Raw genomic sequence first — 22,191 nt, 5'->3', positions numbered from 1 at the left:
CTTTCTTTTTATTTAACTTTTGGTGTTTTAATAATGATGTGTCTTGGTGTGGGCCTCTTTGGATCCTTGATTTTTGGAATTCTCTGAGCTTCCTGGGGTTTTATGTCCATTCCCTTCACCAGGTTGGGGAAGTTTTCCATCATTATTTCTTCAAACAGCTGTTCAACATCTTGATTTTCTTCAGTTACGCCAATCAGACAGATATTTAGACCCTTAATAGTGTCCCATATGCTCCTTAAATTATTTTTATAGTCTTGGCATCTTATTTCTAGCCATTCTGACTGAGTGTCTTTGGCTTTCTCATCCTCTAGATAGGGCATTTGATCCTTTTTTTAAAATTCAATCTGTTTCTTCTTTTGTTTATTCCATGTAGTATACTTCTCATCTCTGATAATGTGTTCTTCATTTCAGACTGGTTCCCTTTTATAATTTCCATTTCTATTTTTATGTTTTTTTTTAATCTTTGTTGAAGTTTTCATTGAATTTAACCAAAAGTGCATTGAGCATCTTTATAACCAGTGTTTTGAACTCTGCATCTGTTAGATTGCTTGACTCCATTATTTCTAGATCTCTGTTCTCTGCTCTCATATGGTTTCTGTTTCTTTGTCTTCCTATTTTGGCTGGCTTTCCGTGTCTGTTTCTATGTACTAAGCAAACCTCCTAAGTCTACCAGTCTCATTAGCATGGATTTGTGAAGTAGGTGTTCAGTGGCACAGTCCTGAGAGGGGCTCAGCTACAGTCTAAATTTAGCTCAAGCCTCTGTCCCTCCACAGCCACCTGTTAAAATTCAGCAAGCAATCCATATATGCTGAGCTTATAGTTGCCTCAAAAGGCCACTCCGGAAACCGAGGCCAGGTGCCTCCAGAGTGAGTCTAGGTGCTGTTCAGCTAGGAGCACTGACTCACTGAGGATACATCTGGATGTGACTTGGGTGGGGGCACAAGTTAGGGTAGGTTGGGTTTCAGGGAATCCTCTGGGTGGAGCAACCTCTGTTATCCAGTGTGATGACGTCAGGGCTATGGTGGCACTGTGTCCATGAGCTGAGACTGGGGAGGGCTCAACAAGGAACAATGGATACCACTGACATTTCTGTACAGAATGAGTCTCACCTCAGCCCTCACTCTGACAATGTCCCCCTGTAAGTCCCTGGTGCCCCTTGTGTGCAACTGAATTGGCACTGGTGACAGAGCTAGCAGGTCTGTCACTGCGAAAATCCACTTGTGGGTATGGTTCCTTTAAGAGGCTTCTGCTGCTGCCACTGCCACAGCCTCCGTCTTACTCAGCTGCTGGAGACCGGGCAGTCCTATGTCCTTGCCCCATCCTATCTTCTGCCGTTGAAGAGTGCTTTCTTGGATATCTCCCTAGTTGTATGGCTTGTTCATCAAGATCCCAGGCAATTTTTCTTTGCTGCTGCTCCCTGTTTCCATCACAACTTTGATTTGGTTGCCAGAGAGATGAACAAAGCCTCTATCATCTATGCCATTTTGGTTCCAATCTGTTCTAACTTCTTTTTTAAAATTATTAGATCCAGTGAGACTCCCTCCCCTTTCTATAAGTAGCATAGGGACATAAACATAAATAAGTGGGGTTGTATCAAGTGTCTGATGCCAAGGTAACCCATACTGCCTGTTAGAGAGTGAAAATTCACGCAGAGTAAGGATGATTAGCTCATCTCCAAAATAAAAGTACTAATTATTTATTTTAAATAGATGCTTGTGTATATCCATATAACATGGTAATTCGGTGGTGGAAGAATCAGGAAGGTACAGATTGGTAAATGACTTCAAAGTTGATTGATCATGATCAAGATCGGGACACCTCTAAAATGCCTGCTCTTACATAGATGGATATTAGTTTCATCAGTTAGAATCATTGAACCTTTCAGCAGTTGTCTGACCTTTACACAGGCTCAGATAAGACTGAGACAAGTGTAATTGTTTGTTAGATTTATACATGCAGTGTTTCTGCTCCAAAGAGCTCAAGGCACAGTGTTGCTGAATTCTGGAATACTCAGTTAAGCAAAACAAGCTCAAAAAGTCGTAAGCTTTTGTCAACTAAAAAAAAAATCTATTTCCTTATCAAATGAATCCAATCATTGAGATACAAAGACAGTATCCCCCCCCCTCCTTTTTTTGCTACAAAATAGAAATACTATGTAACAAAACATTTAACTATTCTAAAAAATACTGTGTGGCCCAATCATAAGATTTGTTTTGACTAACTCACTTTGAGTTTTAATTAAATTTTAAAATATTTTAATATACTATGGTAGGTACATTTTGGGATATGCCTATGTCATGAACTCTCCTTTAAACCCTGTGTCCCCACTTTTTTCTCCTCCCACCCGCCAACTCATGACCCTGCTCCTCCATCCACAGATGCTTTGATCCAGGGGAAAAGCCTGACCCCAGGCTGGACCAATCATCTATCACTAAATCCCTTAAAATTTGGTGATAGTCTAAGCTGGTCAACTGAGAAAAGAGGACATAGAAACTTTAGTGGTGGGGGCAGCCAAAATGCAGTGAAATGAGAAAGTGTGTTTACAGAGAAGTATAGACAAAGCCTTCCATTCATGCTCACAGTCCCTTGTGAGGTCCAATTGTATTTATAGTTCTTGGCCAAGTTCAATGAATTATCCTATATGTTTATTATTCCTTTTATGATTTAAATGTTTGTTTAAAATAATTCAACTTAGTTTTTCTTCATTGTTCAAAAAAAAAAAAACTTAACTGAGATATACATATATTGCTATCTTAAAGCAGCTGAATTAAAACTTCCAGTTACTGCCATTCTGTAAACAAAAAGACAGTGGAGCATTTGACTATATTCCTTTACCTGTAATTTTGGTTCCTCCTTTGGAATTTAAGGTAAGAGACCATTATGTTTGCATAATAACTTTATGTTGACAGATATACAGCATATATGATCAGTGTGCTTTAGTGTCTGTGTGTTTATCTAATTTTGGAATAGAATTACCAATGAGTTAAAGGGTGTCACTCTCACCAAACATGCTTCACATGGATTGATTATAACTTACCATTCATTGCCTATTTTTACATTTCTCCTCCCAAAGACTAAATGTGAACTGACAATCTCAATATCTAGGTCTTTATTTACATTTCTGTCTCTAAGCTTTAAAAATGTTGTTAGAATCATATTATGGACCACCTCGAGACATCACTTGGAGTCAAAATGTTATCCCCAACTTTAACCAATTATATTAATCCAAGTTGACTATAATTCATACATATACAGAATACAAGGTTTTCTAGCATTAATGTGATGTAGGCTCTGAGGCAAGTTCAAAAAGATTTTAAAATATTTTCACCATTAGAAACCATCAAATTAGCCAACTTGAAAGGGGTAAGTGAATAAAATGTTTTACAATGTGTTTAAAAATCAGAGACGTTACCACAGAGACACATCTTTAATGTCAACCCTAAAAACTGGTATGTTTGAATTACCACCCTCTTATTTTTGTCATTATCATGAAGAATGATGTACTTGAATTTGTACTTATCACAACTACCACCATTTCAAGATTACCTGAGTGATAGTAACTTTAGAGACTTAAAAACGCGTTTTAATAAAATTAAAGAAAACTAATGATATTTTTGAAAATTTTTTGCCAATACAGTCTATATAAATACAGGAAGCAAGGATTTCAAAAGGCACACACATTCAAAAGGTAAACTTTAAGGTGAATGTATCTTTTTTCAATTTTTAAAAATTTGAAAAGACATTGTGATTAGTGACTTGATTTGGGTTTTGGACATAGTTCTGCATGAATAAGCTGTATGTTTTTGGCCAATATCATTTGTATTGTCTGAATTTTGATTTTCTCCTCTGGTAAAAGGGGAGGTTAAACTATAAGCTATTAATTTCTTGATTCCCACTTTGTGACTAAACTATCGTAGAAATTATGATTCATTACATAAAAACAGTAATGGCATGGGATGCACAGATTATGAATTTTAGCAGTAATAACAGACCTTACAGATTATGTGATCGTGCCCTCTTATTTAGAAATGAGGAAACTGAGGTAGTGAGAAAAAAAGTGTAGTGTTTTCATATTCTGATTAGTTATAGAACTGGGAGTGGAACACAAGTTCAAAGCACCTTGTAAACATTTAAGATTTCATAGAAATTCATACAAATATTGGCGATATTAATATTTGCTTATTTTTTGGTCTTCGTTTCTCCTTACTCACTTTACACATCAGTGGAGATGCATTTTCCTGGTACAAGTATGGACATAACCATTTCTCTCTCCCTTCTGCTTTTTGCTAACAAAAATAAAAATGTATAAAAGTTTATAAAAATATAAATGGCTGAAACATAACTGTGAGATATGGTAGGTTAATTTTTGTATACCTCATTGTACCTAGTAAAATGCTTTGCATATAATCTTTATTGAAATATAGCAAATAAATGAAGATTTTTACAATTTAAGTTTTTATTAAATTTAACAACAATTTCATAATTTAGTTTAGTTATTGAGTTTATTCATTTATATACTACCTTGCCAGAAAGAATTTTAGGAGGCTTGATACTTTCAATTGATTTGATTAAACTAATGAAGAGGGTAAAAGTTAACCGGTGGAAACTTTAAAATGTTAAATTCAATAGCTTGAGAGGAAGAACAGAACCAATATTTACTAACTGGAAAATAAATGTAGACCTTATATTAAGCTATATCTCATTAATTAGGATAATATTTCTCCTAAGTTTTATTATGATTTTCATTTTTTACACAGGAATAAGTTGAGAATGGGAGAAGTATATTTCTCAGAATTAGTAAGTAAGGCTTTCAGAATTTAAACTGATTCTGATTAATATAATTCAACCAACTAAAACACCCCCAGATATAATTTAGGTCAAATATAGATAGGAATAAACTAAAAGACTGTGTGTCAGTAAGCATATTTACTTCCGTTCCTATATAGAAATGTCTATTTATTTTTATAGTAACATTTTCACTGAATACTATTACTATTTTCCAAGTCATCACATAGGAAAATCTGTTTCTTACCATTGGTCATAATTATGCTTTTAGATGCTCCATAAACACAAATTCATTAGTTTACTCACACAATACATATTAGTATAATCTAGGCATATTTGGTAAATATATGGGAGAAATGTCTTTTTTTTTTAAGTTAAAAACAGGCTGCTTGAACCCCATAAATTTTCATGGTATGTGAGATAAGATTGGTATCTAGCCTGCCATTTAATATCTGGTTATTAATTGTGTCACCAGAAACCTTGGACTGATTTAGTGCATCAAGTTTAGTCAGAGGTCATGGATGCAATTAATTCTGTCATTACTATACATTCTTAGTCATTCAATTCAGAGGGAGGTCCAACAAACGTTACCACATGTCCTTGCTCCGACTATCCTCTCTTTTTCTTAACAGTTTCTGCACAAAATAAATTTTCGAGGATTGGAGAATTCAGTATTTCCTGGATATGTCATTTTTATCTTGGTAATTACCAGTCTGTTGTCTTTAATACCTTTGATGTCCGCCCAAATTAAATCACTAATGAAGGAAAACATGGCTAATTGTATCATTTCCCTTTCTGTTGCTATGCTTTGCACTAAGTAGCCTTTCTGCCAAGGTATACATCACATGTCTGTTTACTTCTTCATAGCCTTATTATATGGAGATATTAAGGCACAAGATGTAAATGCTCAAGTACAATTGTAAAATGATTTCTAACTTTATTGTACCACTTAGAAAGTAGGTTCTTCAAGTAAGTTTTATTTTCAAAATAAAATATTATACTATCAAGTAGGCTGTGTCCTTAGGGATGAGATGGACAGACTGCAAGGACAATTCAAGGTCTGGATAGTTTTCGTAATTGTAGCAGATTGCTACACGATTTAACTTGGTGACAGGAAATGATCATAAAACTCAGCTATGTGAACACAGAGACAAAATTGTTTTCTATTTACTTATATACTAATATCCCAAATAATTTACTTGTGATTTATTTCTTTCATGGATTAACTCATGGTCTGGCAATCTATCTGGTAGTATATATTACGTAGATGTTAATAGTAAAGACATAAATTCTAGGAATTTATTCTATGGATAGTCCATAAGTAAACAAATATTCTGAGTGCAAGTATGTTCAAGGAAATAGTTTAAAACAGCAAAAATAACTAGATATAATCAGCATTTCATTAATAAGAGACTAGAAAAATAAATTATGGAAAAACCATATTATAAAATATGAAAAAAGTGTATCTGTATGCAGTAAATTTATATATACACACTAAAATATATACACACTATATATAAATATACATATACACTATATATAAACACATACAAGAACATACACATATGTTCTTGTTTAATATTTATAAATATTTATATGTTTGTGGAATATTTCTAGAGGTATACACAGGAAATCATTAACAATGTCTACCGTTGGGAGTAGGGTTTAGAGTAGAGTAGAGGGTGGAGAGTATATGAAATAGGGAGAAATGTGAACTTTTCTTTTATGATTCTCTGTAATGTTTGATTATGTTTTGTTCTATTAGTATATGCTATTTCTAAAATGAAAGCAAATCAAAACAGAAAAAGGAAATGAAAATAAAACAGTAACAACTAGGAAAATAGAGTACAAATATTACAAGAACTTAAATTCTTGCAGTCAATCTTTGTTAACGTAGACATAACCTTGCTGTTGTAAGGAAGTGGGAAATTATTTCAGTAATTTCACAGAGTGATCTTACATGAAGAGCAAACAAAGGGAGAACTCAATTTCCATGGCCAAAAAGGGAATATGTGTGTTGTTTGCTTTTAAAAAAAAAAAAAAAAAGCAAAATTGTTACTATATTCCCATCATGCACAGTATGACTTCCCTGTCAAAGAAAGGGGAAGCCTAAATAAACAGAGTCAAGGCCACCAGTTATGGAGCCTGCCTTGAGCCATGCATGTTCTTATTTAGTAAAGAGGTTAAAGGTTATCCAGCTTGCTAAGGCTTTACAGTTAGTGCTTGCTTCACCCTAAGGTGAAATATCAAGATAATTCCCTTTCATAAAAATATCAAGATAATTCCCTTTCATAAAAATAAGTGGAAACTGTAATGGAAAAGGAGAGCATTCAAAATGTTTCAAAATTTATGAAATATTAGCCACATATATTTGTTTAGCCAATGCTATGGGTAAATACGTATGAAGTGTAGAGCCTGTACAGGCACCATTCCACGCTCTTTCCATGTATTAATTCATTTTATCTTTTGACAATTTTCAAAGAGAGGTACTGTTTTTATAAATCTTGATTATTCAGATAAGAAAATCTAGGCTAAGAGAAGTTATATAACTTGTTTACCAATAAAATTTTTTTAGTTACTCTAAAATAATCAAATTTTACTGTAATATATTAAAATTATACGATATAAAAGTAAAATAACTTTTCAAGATAGTTATTTAAATGCATTTATTCTAAGATTGAATATCTAAAGCAGTTGAAAACATACAATTCTGACATGTCTAGCCCAATGATTAAAAGTTAATGATTAACTTTTTGTATCATAAACTATAACATACATACCTATATCAAATTCTCTCCTACACTGCTAAAAATATGAAGAATTATTAAAATGTTAATATTCTTTAAATTTTTCATTCCTATTTGACTAACATGACTGGATTAACAGTAGTCTAATCTTTTACATAGCATTTAAAATATGGATTCTAGTTTTAAAAAATATATTTTAGCAGACTATTTTATAAATGGGAAAACACAGGTTGGTAAAGTGACAACTTCTGACCACAAAGTATCTCATTAGAAATAATCTACCTAGATTCAGAAGTTATTGAATTTTCCCCTTGTGGTCACACCACAAACCATGAAAAATATGTGGTGTACCGTCTGAAATACATTCAACTTCACTGGTACTTTAAATAGTTTTCCTAAACCATTAGCCATACAGAATCTAATTAGTTTACCAAACGTGCATAAGGCACAATGAAATTTACTTAAGACCTGATAAAGAGATAAAGAATACACCAATCTCTATAGAGTTGGGTGAAATCTCATGCCATCCTAACTCTTCCCCAAATTAAGAAATGCATCTAAACATGTTTGAGAGTCAGTCATTTCCCCCTGTTTGAATATATTTCAGTGACTGGATGCTCCTTAGTTTCAGAAATAGCCTCTTCAACTTTGACAGTTTTATTGACCACAAAATTTCTTAATGAATCAAATTTCTTGTGAATCAAATGTGCTTCCCTAATTTTAGACTCATTTGCTCTGGTTCTTCTAAATGGAGTTATATAGTCCACTCTTTTTTGTAGTAGTCCTTTCAGTATTTGTAGACAGCCATCATATCTCCCTAAGTTCTTCGTAGGCTAGTTATCTCCAGCTGCCTCAAAGTTTCTTTTAGGGCTGTTTTCTGACTTCTCGTTGGCTAACGTTCCTGCTTAAACATGATTTATGAAAGTGGTTAAGGGTCCCAACATTCTATGAACATTGTAGATTACAATGTAACCATAGCTCCCCAGCTGCCTCAATGTAACCCAGGTTTGTGTTGTTTCTGTAGTTAACAGTAGTTGCTAGGTTTTAAGCAATCTGGTCACACTTTTGATTGCTGAGATGGTGTTAAATTAAAATTTCAAGTTGTTTACATTAACCCCTATCAGATTATGCCTCTTTCACTCTAGTTTTCAACCTTTCATTATAGTTTCTCTGTATTAGTTCTACCTGTACTCTTAATGCAGGCAGCTTGCTGTTTTAACGATTTTTTTTCAGCTCTGTATCATCTGCATACCTGATAAAACAGTTTCCTGTGTTTTCATCCAAGTCACTCATCAAAAACTGAATAGGTCAAGGACATGGACAAAGACCTTCAGCACACCACCGGGGACCTCAGTACAGGCAGATAAATAACAACATACACAGGGCACTCATAAAAAGTTCAGCTTAAACTCCTAAAGAATTTTGCAATTAGAGAACCTAGCAAAGGCTATTTTAATTTTAGCAGATATTTAAGTTTTATGTTACGTGGTTTAGATTTATTTTTACATTTTAATTATTTGGGGGGATTTAGAGAATACCATAAACATCCATAATTGGAGCTGCTCAAAAAGCTATAAAGCAGTTCTATGGGGGTAGGAATTATTATCCCTATATGTAGATTTGAAAACAAAACTTAGAGAGAGAGTCAATAACTTCATTAAGGTTACAAAGATAGAATTCAAACCCAGATGCAGGGCTCCAGTTGTTCCAACTAGCTCTATTACCTAAATAGTTCGGTTCTCTTCTCTTTCAGCTCCCACAATTATAAGGTGGCCCACATCACAAGCCTCATCTCCTGTCATTCCCTTATTTCCAACTATACTAGATTTCTTTTCATTCCCTCCAATTCACTATGCTCTCTGATGTTGTACACCTTACAAGGTGTTTCCTGCACTGATCTCCTAGGAAGCAGTGATGAAATTACTTCCATTTCATTATAAAGAATATCCGATAAGAAGGCCACTCCACACGGATTCACTGTAAAGTTAAAGGGGTTGTGGGGGGATGAGGTACCAACCTGAATGAGCATCCAGCTAAACTGGCAAAGATACAGGTAATGTGTGACAGCAGCCATGGCCGAACAGCTCTCATCTGTGAGTTGGGGACTTGCATATGCAGATGCCAGAAACACAATCTATAAGAAACAAAAATACTTTTATTCTTAAATGCTAAAATCAATCAAGATTATTAAGAAAATAAACTGTTTTCTTATCAGAATCTATGATTCAGTGACTCAGAGGGACAATAAGTTGATCTGTTGCCCAAACTGAGATGATGAAAAGTCTTCTAAAAATGTCCATACAAGAATTTTTCTATTTCTAAGAAACAATAGATTATGTGAAATTATGCTACATGTTGCTTTGGGCTGTGAAGAAGAAATTCTCAAAGTAAACTTTGTTCTTATCATTGTTGGACAAATATCCCATGAAATACATGTATTTTTGCTAAGTAGAAAAGAGAAAATAGAGTGGAAATACCATTCCTTGTTTAAGTCAAAGCTAATGGCAGAGAAAAGAAGCAAAAGCTCTGACTTTACTCTCATGTACATCCTCTTGTTGAGAAGTAACATAGGTAATAAAATAGACAAATTAAATTTCAAACTTCAAATCCTATGATTATTCTAATCTTATGTTTTTATTTCAACTGCCCTCAAGCCTTTGTTCACAAGTAACCTTCACAATGAAGCCTCTCTCTTGACCAAATTATTTAATATTACACTATCTTTCCTTCTCTTCTTCCCACCCACACAATTCTCTCTACCACTACTTTTCTTTTTTTAAACAGAACTTATCACCTTCCAACATGTGCCATAATTTGCTATTTATTATGTACAAATGAGTTTCCCCTCCAAAATAAAGTCAACAATTTCACTTTCCAGGACATACCACAAATAGCTTTTGAAAGATTAGAGCTTATTTTAAAAACATGCTTAGATTTTCATGGATTTTAGCTTCTAACTTCTAAGTTGTAAATTTTAGGTCATAAATTTAACCTTCCTAAATTCCACAAATATTCATTGAACACCTTCAGCAAAACACTAACATTGAACACTAAGCACCACGACTATGCCTTAAAAGACCTTAGAAGTGCAGAACTGTGAGATTCAGCCAAAAAAAAAAAGGGGGGGGGAATAATTTTTACATATGTTCTTTGTTTTTACAAAGTAGGATCTATTTCCACAAAGTCTACAATAAATTTGAATCTCTCTAATTCAGATTCTATAATATGTATTGTGGTTGAAGTTATACTTGGTAGTTTTGTTCTAATCAACCTGAAAGTTTGATATGTAAAATAATTGTGCAATCCAATTGAATATCTCTAGTTTTAAGCATTCTTAAATATGAAACTATTTATAAATAGTATGCTAATTTAAATTATCATTCTTTTCAATATTTTTTCTTTGAATCAAATTAGTACAAGTTATTTTTTTAAAACTGCATTTACTTTGAGAATATAATGTTAACACCCTAAATTACATTTTTAAAGCATGATTTCTTTATATTTTATTAGGTTTTAATGTCCTTTTCTGTATTATAAGACAAGTTATAAATATAAGTTTATCAACTATGAATATTCTTCCAGAATGTTCTCTGAATTATGAGAAATCCTTCTGTCTATATAGAAGAAGATTAGTCAGCAAGAGAAGGTCACAGCGCACACTGCTGCAATCTGGATGAACTAAGAACACCCAGAGAACAAGCTATTACATGTAACCAGCTCTAGCTAAAATTACATTAAATTGAATTAAAATAGTAATTAAACGATTAAAATAAAATAAAATGAAGTATCCTAGCAGAGTTAGCTCACATATCAGGCGTATAAACTAAGAAAAGATGAAGTTTTACCATTGTTCTTTTACTCAAACACATAGAGGTGACCAGAGAAAAGATTATTTTCATAGTCAGTTTTCTGGATGCATTAAGTTGAACTAATCCACAGTCCACCACAGGTTCATAATGGCAATAGAATATAATGCCAATAGCAAATATAATACCATTCTTAATTCTATATTAACATATATACATCTCAACTAAAGAGAAAAGAAAAATATGTTTACCAACAGAGTTTCTGATATATTTTGTTAATAACTTAGAAAATTCTTTGCTTCTTTTGGTTGATTAGAGCTCTACTATAACAGCCAAGAGAGAAAATATAGAAGGAAAAAATTTTTTTTCGCTTTAAATATACAGCATGTGTATCTGCTTGGTTGGGCTAAATAGTAACTAAAAAAACCCTTTTTCTTATAAACCTCAATTCTCAGTACTCCTTAATATATGCGCCCCCCCCCACTTTACTATGGACATTCTCATTCCTCTATCTATGAAATGCCTCCTCTCTACTCTCCATCTTATCTAAAACCTTCGTTTTTATGGGACCAGTTCAAATTCCACCTGCCTACTCTGATCATGACAGACTCCTAGACTTCTATTTTTTCAAGTGGCAGAGCACTTGTTATTGAGGATTTATAATGTGCCGAATGCTGTCCTTTCTAGTAGGAGAGTGCCTGAGGTGAAGACACAAGATGCAATACAATATGACAGATAGGAAGTAAATTACAAGGGGAAGGCAGAGTCGAGATTGATTAGTTCTGCTTGTGAGAGTCAAAGAAATATTTGAGGAGGAAACAGAATTGCTTTGGCTTGGCCTACAAGTCCCATCTGTTTCACCTTTTTTTCTGAAGTTTATTTTCCACAAGACCCTTCCTACTCCAAAAGTCCTACTCTCATTACATCCCTAAAATATGTTCCGTCATCTCTCAGCTCTTTGCCTTTGTTCTCCTTCTTCCTTCTAGCTAGAATTTCTGTTTCTCATCTTCCTCTGTTAAAACCATGTCCATTTTTCAAGGCATGGTCGAACTGTCAACTTTATCAAAAATATTTTTCAACCAAACCAAACTTTTCCTCCTGTGATTTTTTGTTAACCCCCTGTGAATTTTTAAAACTTAAGGATTAGTTTTCCTATAAACCCCAAATTTCCCAATTATTAGATAAAATTAGCCTTAATCTCTTTGAAAACTCCAAAAAGGTGACAATTTGATCTTATCATCTATTATAATGATTTCAAACATATTTTTTTTAAAAAGAAAACATAGCAAGTATTTGCTATCCCATACAGACCCTACCATGGATTTAAGTATTGTTTTCTAAAACAACATTACTGAAATATGACTGACAATAAATGACACACAGAGTGTACAACCTAATAAGCTTTGACACACATATACACCTGTGAACCCATCATCACAACCAAAATAATTAACATATACACATCATCCCAAGGTTTCTTCATGACCTCCATAGTACCTCCCTACACCACTGCTTCTCACATTCCCCAAGCAATCTATTTTCTATCATTACGCATAAGTTTGCATTTACTAGAATTTTATGTAATTGGAATCATATGTACTCTTTTTTCCCTAGTGTATTTCACTAAGCATGATTGAGAGTCATCTAAAAAATATATCGATAATGCATTCTCTTTATTGTTGAGTAGTATTCCCATTATGTATCCTTTCACCTTTTGATGGATATTTGGGTTGTTTTCAGTTTTTTACTTTTACAAATAAAGTTGTCATGAATGGACAAGCCTTTGTATGGACATATGTGTTGAATCCCAGTCTAAGGAGAATTGACATATTAACAATATTGACTCATATCTCATGAACAGAGTTTATCTTTCCATTTATTTAGGTTTTGTTCTCATTTCTCTCAGGTATGTTTTGTAGTTGTTCACATACAGGTCCTTCATATATTTTAAAGAATATTTATCCCTAAATATTTTTATATTTTCACTATTATTATAATTGCTATTTCATTAAATTTTAATTTCTGATCATTCATTACTAGTATATAGAAATAGAATTGATTTTTCTATATTGCTCTTGTATCCTGCAAACTTACAGAGCATATTTACCAGTTTGAGTAGCTCTTCTGTAGAAAATGTTATGCTTTCTACATGAAGGATTACATCATCTCTGAATAAAGGAAATTTTAATTACTTTCTAATCAAGATGACTAATTTCTTTTACTTGCCTTACTATGCTTGCTGAGATAGAAAAATACTGTGTATATACATACAACATTGGGAAAAAGTGGTCAAAATGAACACCCTTGTTTTGTTTCTGATCCTAAGGAAAAAATATTTTTTTCTCCCTTAAGAATTTTTATGGACTAAACTGTCTATCCTCAAAATTCATATGTTGAAGCCCTTAACTCCAGTACTTCAGAATGTAACTGTATTTGAAAATGACATCATTAGAGGGTAATTAAGTTAAAGTGAGGTCTTTAGGGAAGATCCTAATCTAAAATGACTGGTGTCTTTATAAGAAGAAGAAATTTTGAATACAAATATGCACACATACAAAGACCATGTGAAGACAAAAGGGAGAGAATGGACATCTACAAAGCAAATGAAATCAACCCTGCCAACACTTTGCTCTCAGATTTCTAGCTTCCACAACTGGCAGAAAATAAATTTCTGTTATGTAAGCCAACCAGTCTGTGGTATATTGTTATGGTAGCCATACCAAATTAATACAAGCATGAAGTTAGTTATATGTTTTCTTATGGCTGCCCTTATCAGGTGAAGTTCCCCTCTATTTCTGCTCTATTGGGAGTTTTTATCAGGAATGGATATTGAATTTTGGCAAATGCTATTTTCTTATAAATATTATAAAAATGATTCAGTTTTTGTTTGTTAATATGATAAATTTCATTGATTGATATTTGAATATCAAATCAACCTTGAATTACTGGGAATAGTTATCACTTTGTTGTGATATATCATCCTTTTAATTTGCTAAAATTGTATTAGGAATGCCTCCATCAATATTCATGAGGAACACTGGTTAGAGTTTTCTTTCTTGTAATGTCTTTGTCTCATTTTGTTATCTGGCTAATGCTGGTTTCAGTGAATGAGATGGGAAGTTTTTCCTTTTTGAATTTTCTGGAAGAATTTTTATAAAATTGTTACTTTTTTTCCTTAAATATTTGGTAAAATTCGTGAGTAAACATATTAAGACTACAATTTTCTTAGTGGGAAGATTTTTAAATATAATTTCTTCAGTAGATATAGAGCTATTCCAGTAATCTATTTCCTACTAAATGAGTTTTAGTGATTTGTATCTTTAAAAGAATTTGCCCATTTCACAGAAATTAGCAAACAGATTGGTTGGTATAAAGTTATGTATAATATTTCCTTGTTATCTTTTTAAGATCTTTAGAATCTGTAGTGATGCCACATCTCTCTTTCTTCATACTGGTAATTTAAATCTACTCTCTTTTTCACCTGATCATCCTGACTAAATAATTTAGTTAATAATTTTATTAATCTCTAAAAGAACTGGTCTTGGTTTCACTGATTTTCTCTATTGTTTTCCTGCTTTCTATTTCAATGATTTGCTCTGCTTTCTTATTTATTTCTTCTATGTATTTTGAGTTTAAAAAATTGTTTTTCTTTTTATATGGTCATATTTTTGAAATTTTACTTCTTTTTCTAATATAAGCATTTAGTTATATAAATTTCTACCCAAAACTGTTTTAGCAGGATCACTCAAATTTTAATATATTGTTTTCATTTTTATTCTATTCAAAATACTTTGAAATTTTTCTAATTTCTTTTTTGACCTATAGATTACTTCTAAGTATAGTAATTAGTTTCCAAATATTTGATGATATTCTAACTTTCTGTTGTTGATTTCTAACTTTAATGTGGTCAGAGGACATGTTCTACATAACTTTAATCATTTTGAATTTACTAGCCTATGTCCCATGTGCACTTGATAAATATGTGTATTCTACTGTTGGCTGGAGTATCCTATAAATCTCAATTAGATCAAGTTGGATGATAATTTTTAAAAAATATTCTATATTATTACTGATTTTCTGTTCTTTTTCTTCCTATCAATTATTGAAAGAGAAGTCTTTAAATTCCCAACTATCACTGTGGATCTATCAATTTTTCCTTGTTTTGCATGGTATATTTGGAAACTCTGTTATTAAGTACACGAATATTTAGGATTATTATATCCTCTCAATAAAATGACCCTGTAATCATTGTGGAAAGACTTCCTTTCTCTCTGGTATTATTTTCTCTGAAATATACTTTGATGCTAATATAGTTAATCCAATCCAACTTTTTTCCATCTTTTTACTTTCAACCTATATCTTTATATTTGAAATGTGTTTCTCGTAGTCAGCACATTGTTGTGTCTTCCTCTTTTATTGAATTTGAAAATCTTTTAAATGGTACATTTTAGACCTTTGAATTTAATTTATTGTGTTTGCTAAAATTTAACTCTACCATCTTGCTATTTGATTTTTATTTGTCACATATGTGAAATTTATCTGGTGATAATTTCCTTCAGCTTTTGTATATTTGAAATCATCTTTATCTAACTTTTATTTTGAAAGATATTTTGGTTGACAGGTTTTTTTCTCCTTCAGTACTTAAATATATTGCTCCAAATGTCTCCTCACTTAGATTATTTCTGAGAAGAAACATAATTCTTATGTTTCTTCCTCTTATGAATTTTTTTGTTTTAATTTTTGGTGCTTTTAACGCTTTATCACTGGTTTTGAGCAATTGTATTATGATGTACCTTGGTGTAGTTTTTTTCATGTTTCTTCTGTTTGGGGTTTATTAGGGGTTCATGGAGCTTCTTGAATCTATAGGTTCACAGTTTCAAAATTTGAAAAATTTTAAATCACTATTTTTCCAAATGTTCTTTTCAAAACATATTTTCTTTTATCTCTCTTTCCCCTCTCATCTCTCCTTTAACATTTTCCCCAGAGCTCACTGATATTTGTTGATTTATTTTGATCCCTTCTTTTATTTTCATTTAAATAATTCATATTGATATGTTTTCCAATTTTCTTATTTTTTCTTGTTACTTTTAATGTGCTATTAATCCTATCCTGTGTATTTTTCATCTCATGCATTGCAGTTTTCATTTCTAAAGGTTTGATTTAGTTCATTTTAATATCTTCCATGTTTCTACTTAACTTTTTGAACATATGGAATTCAGCTATAATAATAAATGTATTAATGTCCTAGTTTGCCAATACTAACATCTGTAGAAGTTCAGCAGAAGTTGATTTATTGATTTAATCTTCTATTTATGTCACATTTTCTTGCTTTCTGTTGTGCTTTGTAATTTTTTTATTAAATATCAGACATTGTAATTTTACTTTTTTGGATGTTAGATATTTGTATTCCAAATTAATATTTTTGAATGTTGTCCTAGATGCACTTGGAAGCAGTTTGATCTTTTCAATTCTTGCTGTTAGAATTTGTTAGGCAGAACTATAATGCCCAAGCCATTATTTCCCAGGGCTGAGGCATGACCCTTCTATGTGCTCTTCCTACTCAAGTGCTTGTGACTCTTGAGGTTTTTCAGTGTAATGTGGAAACAAACACAATTCTTGGCCTTCTGAAAGCGCCTAGCATTGTTTCTTTTTATCCTTTCAGGCAACTCTTTCTCTGGTCTTGGGTACCTTCTTCCCCTACATACGAGCTAATCACTTCTCAGCTGAATACTAAGAACCCTCTGCATTACTCCAGAGTTTTTCTCTATGCAGTTTCTTCCCCAGTCCTGCAAACTCTACCCAGCTTGGTTTGCCTAGACTCTCACCTTATCTCCTCAATTCTGTTAGTCTGTTGAACTCCACCTGGGTTCTTCCTCCTTGTGCCACCACCCGATAAGGCAATATTCCAAGGCATTGGTAAGCTCACCTTGTTAGTTTCCCATACCACAGGCATCCTTATCCTTAATTGCCTAATGCCCAGTCTATTGAAAATTGTTTCATACATTTTCCCATTTTTTATTTGTTTCAGATTTGAGGGTAAATCTGGTCCTGGTTATATCATCTTGGCTTGAAGCAGATGTAGGTATCTAATACTAGTAGGTATCTAAACTTTTTGGATCTTGTTATTATAAGTATTATTTTTCTTTAATTAAAATATTTACCATTACTATGGTGCTCTGTCTTGAGCTTAACTAAAAAGCATGTGAACCTTAATTATCTATGTATTTTATTTTGTAAATGTTTGTAGCTCACATTTTCTAATCCACTTAGTTTCCTTGACCACAAAAAGTTTTATACTCTCATCTTTCAAAGTTAGCTAATGAGTAAGCTATTTTAAACATTAGTTTCAATGATAAAAGCAAGATACTTTAGGTTATTTAAAAAAATCACAAAATGCTGAGCTTCAAATTATCTCTACTACTTATAAATCATTTATGTCTGTAAAGTCCCTCTCAGTAGAAAATTGTGAATAACTTTAATCTGATGCTAAGGACAAAGACACCTTTGCGTGCTGCTGACGCAATGACCACTGTGGCATTGCCAATGATCATGGTATTCACAAGTGTAATGACATTTTAATGATACTAATGTATTCTATAGTGACAGAGTCACTTTTACGTAACCTTAATCAGCATTATCTGTGCAACTTTTAAAATTATTTGAAGAAACATTTAAAACTAACTGAAGACCTTTAACAAAGCTTTAAACCCAAAACATCAGTAGAACTTAACGATAATCTTTAATTCTTTATGCAAAAAAGTAGAAGCCAGAAGTGAAAAAGTAACTCTAAGGCAAGGCTATTAATTTTTTCCTGCTTAACTATGCTCACTAGAGATTGCTTGGAGCATATTCCTATAAATAAAACACTTGAAATAATACTATACTTAACTTCTTGTATCCTGTCTTTATTACCTTGTGATCATATAGTATGTTTACTACTTCCTTTTTCTGGACTAGCTTCTTTTTCACTGGTATTTCTACCCTATCCCTTAAGAGAATGTTTAAGTGTCAGGTATATTCTGTCAATACAAATGTTAGTTTTCGCTATTATTAAAAACATCTTACTTAACATTATAACTATTTTCACTGATTTCACACAGCTAATCCTTTTTTCCCACAGTGGCTAGAAGACTTTAAATATCCTTGGATAGCCCTCCTATGGTCTTCAAGCCAAGGAGTGTAAAATCTGTTATGTTCACATCTCTCTCTCTCTCTCTCTCCCCGCTTCCCTCCCTCTCTCCCTCCTTTCCTTAATTCTATCTCAAACAAATCCCAACTCCTTATATTTTATACTTCAGCTGTTATATAATGTATGAAAATCGAAGACTCCTAAATGCTAAACTAAATATGCCTCTGAAGGTCTTAGGTGTGTCAGAAAGGTGTTTTATGCAACACAATAGTTTTTGGCAACTACTGAATGTCAGAAACCAGTCTGCACAGATTTTTTTCATTATTACTTTTTTATAGTTGCCATAGTGAAAATCAGTACAAAAATTAACCAACATATTTATAGTTTTCAAATGGCACATACTGTATCTTTAGTGTATCTTTGTCCCTGCTCTTGATGGGCACAGATCTACTCATGCTGTGTATTACTGTCAGGACATTAAACATGTTGCTTTCTCATCACTTCTAACAATTAAAATATACAAACACAAACCATTAAGTAAATGAGTAGCTATTACTCAGAGTCAGAGGCAAGTGGAGATTGGGAGTGCCCACTTAGTACATATATGCACACAATCAGATTAAGTTATTTGTTTTAGTATATCACTTAAAAAAGGCCAGTCAATGAAATGTCAGTTATCATTAAAACAAAACAAAACAAAAAAAGCCCACACGTCTATACACATCTCAATTTTTGTTACAGCTCATCGTTGGTAAACTAGACTGTTGGGGTATCTGCCACTCACAGATAAGAGACATTTTAAAAGGGCATTCTGAAAAAGATAATAGTAGAATTTACTCCCCTAAAAATCTCTTAGCCCCCATTTTGGAATTTTTTTGAGGTATTTTAGAGTTATTTCTTCTTTTTTCTTTAAAAAGTAATTTTCTCTCTGAAAAACTTCTTTGTGAGTCATTTATTAACATCAGGACTAGTCTTTTTTATCTGGTACATAGCTAAATAAGTGCTAACTTATTTTTATGAGTAATAATAATAATAATCATCATCATCATCATCACCATTTAATGAATGGTTATTATGTGCCAGGTATTGCACTAAATGTCTTACAAGACACTATTTCATCTTATCCCTCCATAATCCATAACACTTAGAGATCACTGCCTTTATTTTACAGAGTAGGAGGCTTAATAAAACTTTAAATAAAAAAAAGCTTTGAAAAAAAGCCCTATGTTTTTACATAATATGTGGATAGCTGATATATCCCATTTTTAAAAATCAACTTGAGCTTAGCACTTAGTTACCGTAATATTTTTTAAATACAAAAAATACTTTTTAATTATTAATGATAATTATTGGATTAGTCTATTTGCATAGTTAAAATTAAACAAGCATAGGTGAAACTTTATTTATAGTTAGAAAAACTAAACACATTTCTCTAAGCCTTTAAAGAAAAAGCTTTTATCTTTTATCTAGCTTTTTAACAAATAAAAAAGGTAATATATTTCCTATAAGCATTATCATACTTTTTCTCTCATGTTATTCTTTGCACCATTTCTCCATTTAGAATTATGCAAGAAAATTATAAGTTATAACAGTTATTATAAGGAAAGGCACACATTATTTCCATGGTTAGTTTCAATTTATATTTTTATTCAAATTATATCAAATAGCTAAACTTTTACAAACAACTTTTTAAACTTTTCACTTGAATTGTTATTCTTTAAGATCTGAGCAAGTTACATTGACTTTATCTGTAATTTCAGAGGTCATTACATTCACTGGTAGCAAAACAGATGCATGGGCAAGGTTTAGAACAACAGCAACACATCTGGAAGGTGACATGACTGAATCAATTCTGGTGCAGGATATGTAATATTTAGAAAAGACAGCTCAAATAAATGAAGTATGCTCTACATACAGAGCATATGGTCTTCTGGAAGAAACTGAGCACCTATGATCCAGGGTGGAGGCTACCTGAGGTATTATAGCAGTTATATAATCTAATTAGGCAGCCTACAAACATTAAAGGACCTGATTACTTGCCTATAATGAACTTAAGAAGCTTAGTATAATATGAACAAGCTGAGTTCTTTTATTATACATTATAAATCTATGATGGAAATACAAACTAAGATTAGACATTTTATTCAAATCAAAAGAACACGTGGGTGTGCCTAGATTTCCTCACTGCACCACTCATACAAGGAGGCTGTGCTCTGGACCCTGCAAGCAAAGCTCATTGCATGATGAAATGAAGGAAAAGGCCAGAACTGTAGAATTTACACTAGCATATTTTACCACTTCATAAGATCTTTGGAAGAAACTGAAACCACAAATGCAGATTTTATCTCAGTGTTGTCATAAAAATCTGCCAAAGACATTTAATATTTGAAATTAAAGAGCTCTGAGAGGCTCAACTTTTCAAGTCTTCCAGTCAACTCATGAAAAAACAAAAATAATATGGTATAGTGATTAAGATCATGAGTTCTGAGTGAGAATGTTAATTTAAGTCTTGACTCTATTCCTTATTAATTGTATGAACTTTGGAAAATCCCCTCTCTGCACCTCACTTTTATCATGTGTCGAATAAAGATAAATATAGTATCTACCTCATAGGGTTGTTGTGAAGATTAAAAGTATTACCAAGTGTACTTTTTTTTATGTCAGTGTTTGTCATAAAGTAAGTATGGGCAATTTGTTCAAATAGGTACAATAATTTACATGAAACTGGACAGGTTGATGAACAGCTAGCAACTGAAGACTACATTTATTTTCAACTGGTAAGTAACTTGGAAGTCAATAAAATAATAATTGAAAGAAATAGAGGATTCTATGGTATAAATGAAGTTAGCTTCCTATGTTTCTCAGATTTTGACTAGTTTGAACTGTGTTTTAACTGTTGAAGTGAAAACATTAGAATGTTTATGAATTGTTAAGAGTCTTCATCATCTGCGTAGATCAATGAAAACAAAACCCAAACCACAAACTGATTGTGCCAAAAACAAACTAGGTCCTCCAAGAAAATCCAGTATTCCTGGAATTGTAGAAGTGAACATATGAATCCTAAAATAGTCCTAAAATATTGAGTGTTGTGAATATGGTGGGCAATGTTTTGACTCAAATAAATGAGGAGGAAAGTAATCAACATTTATTGAGTTCTGAAGGTGAAGGCATTCTGTGGTTTTCTGTAGACAGATTATTTAAAGTTTCATAAGTCCTGTAAGATTATTATCCCTGTATGATAGCTAAGAAAACACAAACTCAAAGGTCTAACAGCTAACCAATTTCAGAGCTTGGACTGGGCTTATCTTACCTCTAATTTGATTCTCTTTTGCTATTACCTGATGCTTTTATGCTGTTTCATGAAAACTGCTGAAATTCAGGCACTGCCATTAGTTCTTTGAATGTGGAGACAATCGAGATTTGCCGCATGATTTTCAAGAATATTTCTGTTAATACCTGTGTTCCACAAACGTGGTCAAAGCTGGTGACTCTCACAAGTGGTTCCAACTGTTCTTTTCATGGATAAATTTTGTTAAACTGATTTCAAATATATTTTATTTTAATACTAAAATTTATATTCTTGAACTGATAAAATAGGTGACACAACAATTATCAACAGAAAATCCAAGTGTTTCTCTTTAAAAATTTTTTAAATGAAAAATTCCTACTATAGACAGTTTAGCAGCATATAGGAAATAAAAGAGGGCTATGTACAAGAAAACAG

The 22,191-nt window shown here is 32.4% G+C and overlaps 1 protein-coding gene across 1 annotated transcript in view; it reads right to left on the bottom strand.

Annotated features, from left to right (window-relative positions):
* ADGRV1 (adhesion G protein-coupled receptor V1) overlaps positions 1-22,191 on the bottom strand; it is a 494,515-nt gene that overhangs the window by 169,116 nt on the left and 303,208 nt on the right. Inside the window, exon 87 of the mRNA XM_023522723.1 lies at positions 9,550-9,666. Coding sequence (XP_023378491.1) covers positions 9,550-9,666 — 117 coding nt within the window. The remainder of the gene's footprint in view (positions 1-9,549; positions 9,667-22,191) is intronic.

Source organism: Pteropus vampyrus, unplaced genomic scaffold (genome assembly GCF_000151845.1).
Source record: "Pteropus vampyrus isolate Shadow unplaced genomic scaffold, Pvam_2.0 Scaffold11, whole genome shotgun sequence".
In the NCBI taxonomy this organism is placed as follows: Eukaryota; Metazoa; Chordata; class Mammalia; order Chiroptera; family Pteropodidae; genus Pteropus; species Pteropus vampyrus.
The sequence above is the reverse complement of the archived record's forward strand: the minus strand, read 5'-3'. Positions and strand labels throughout refer to the sequence as shown.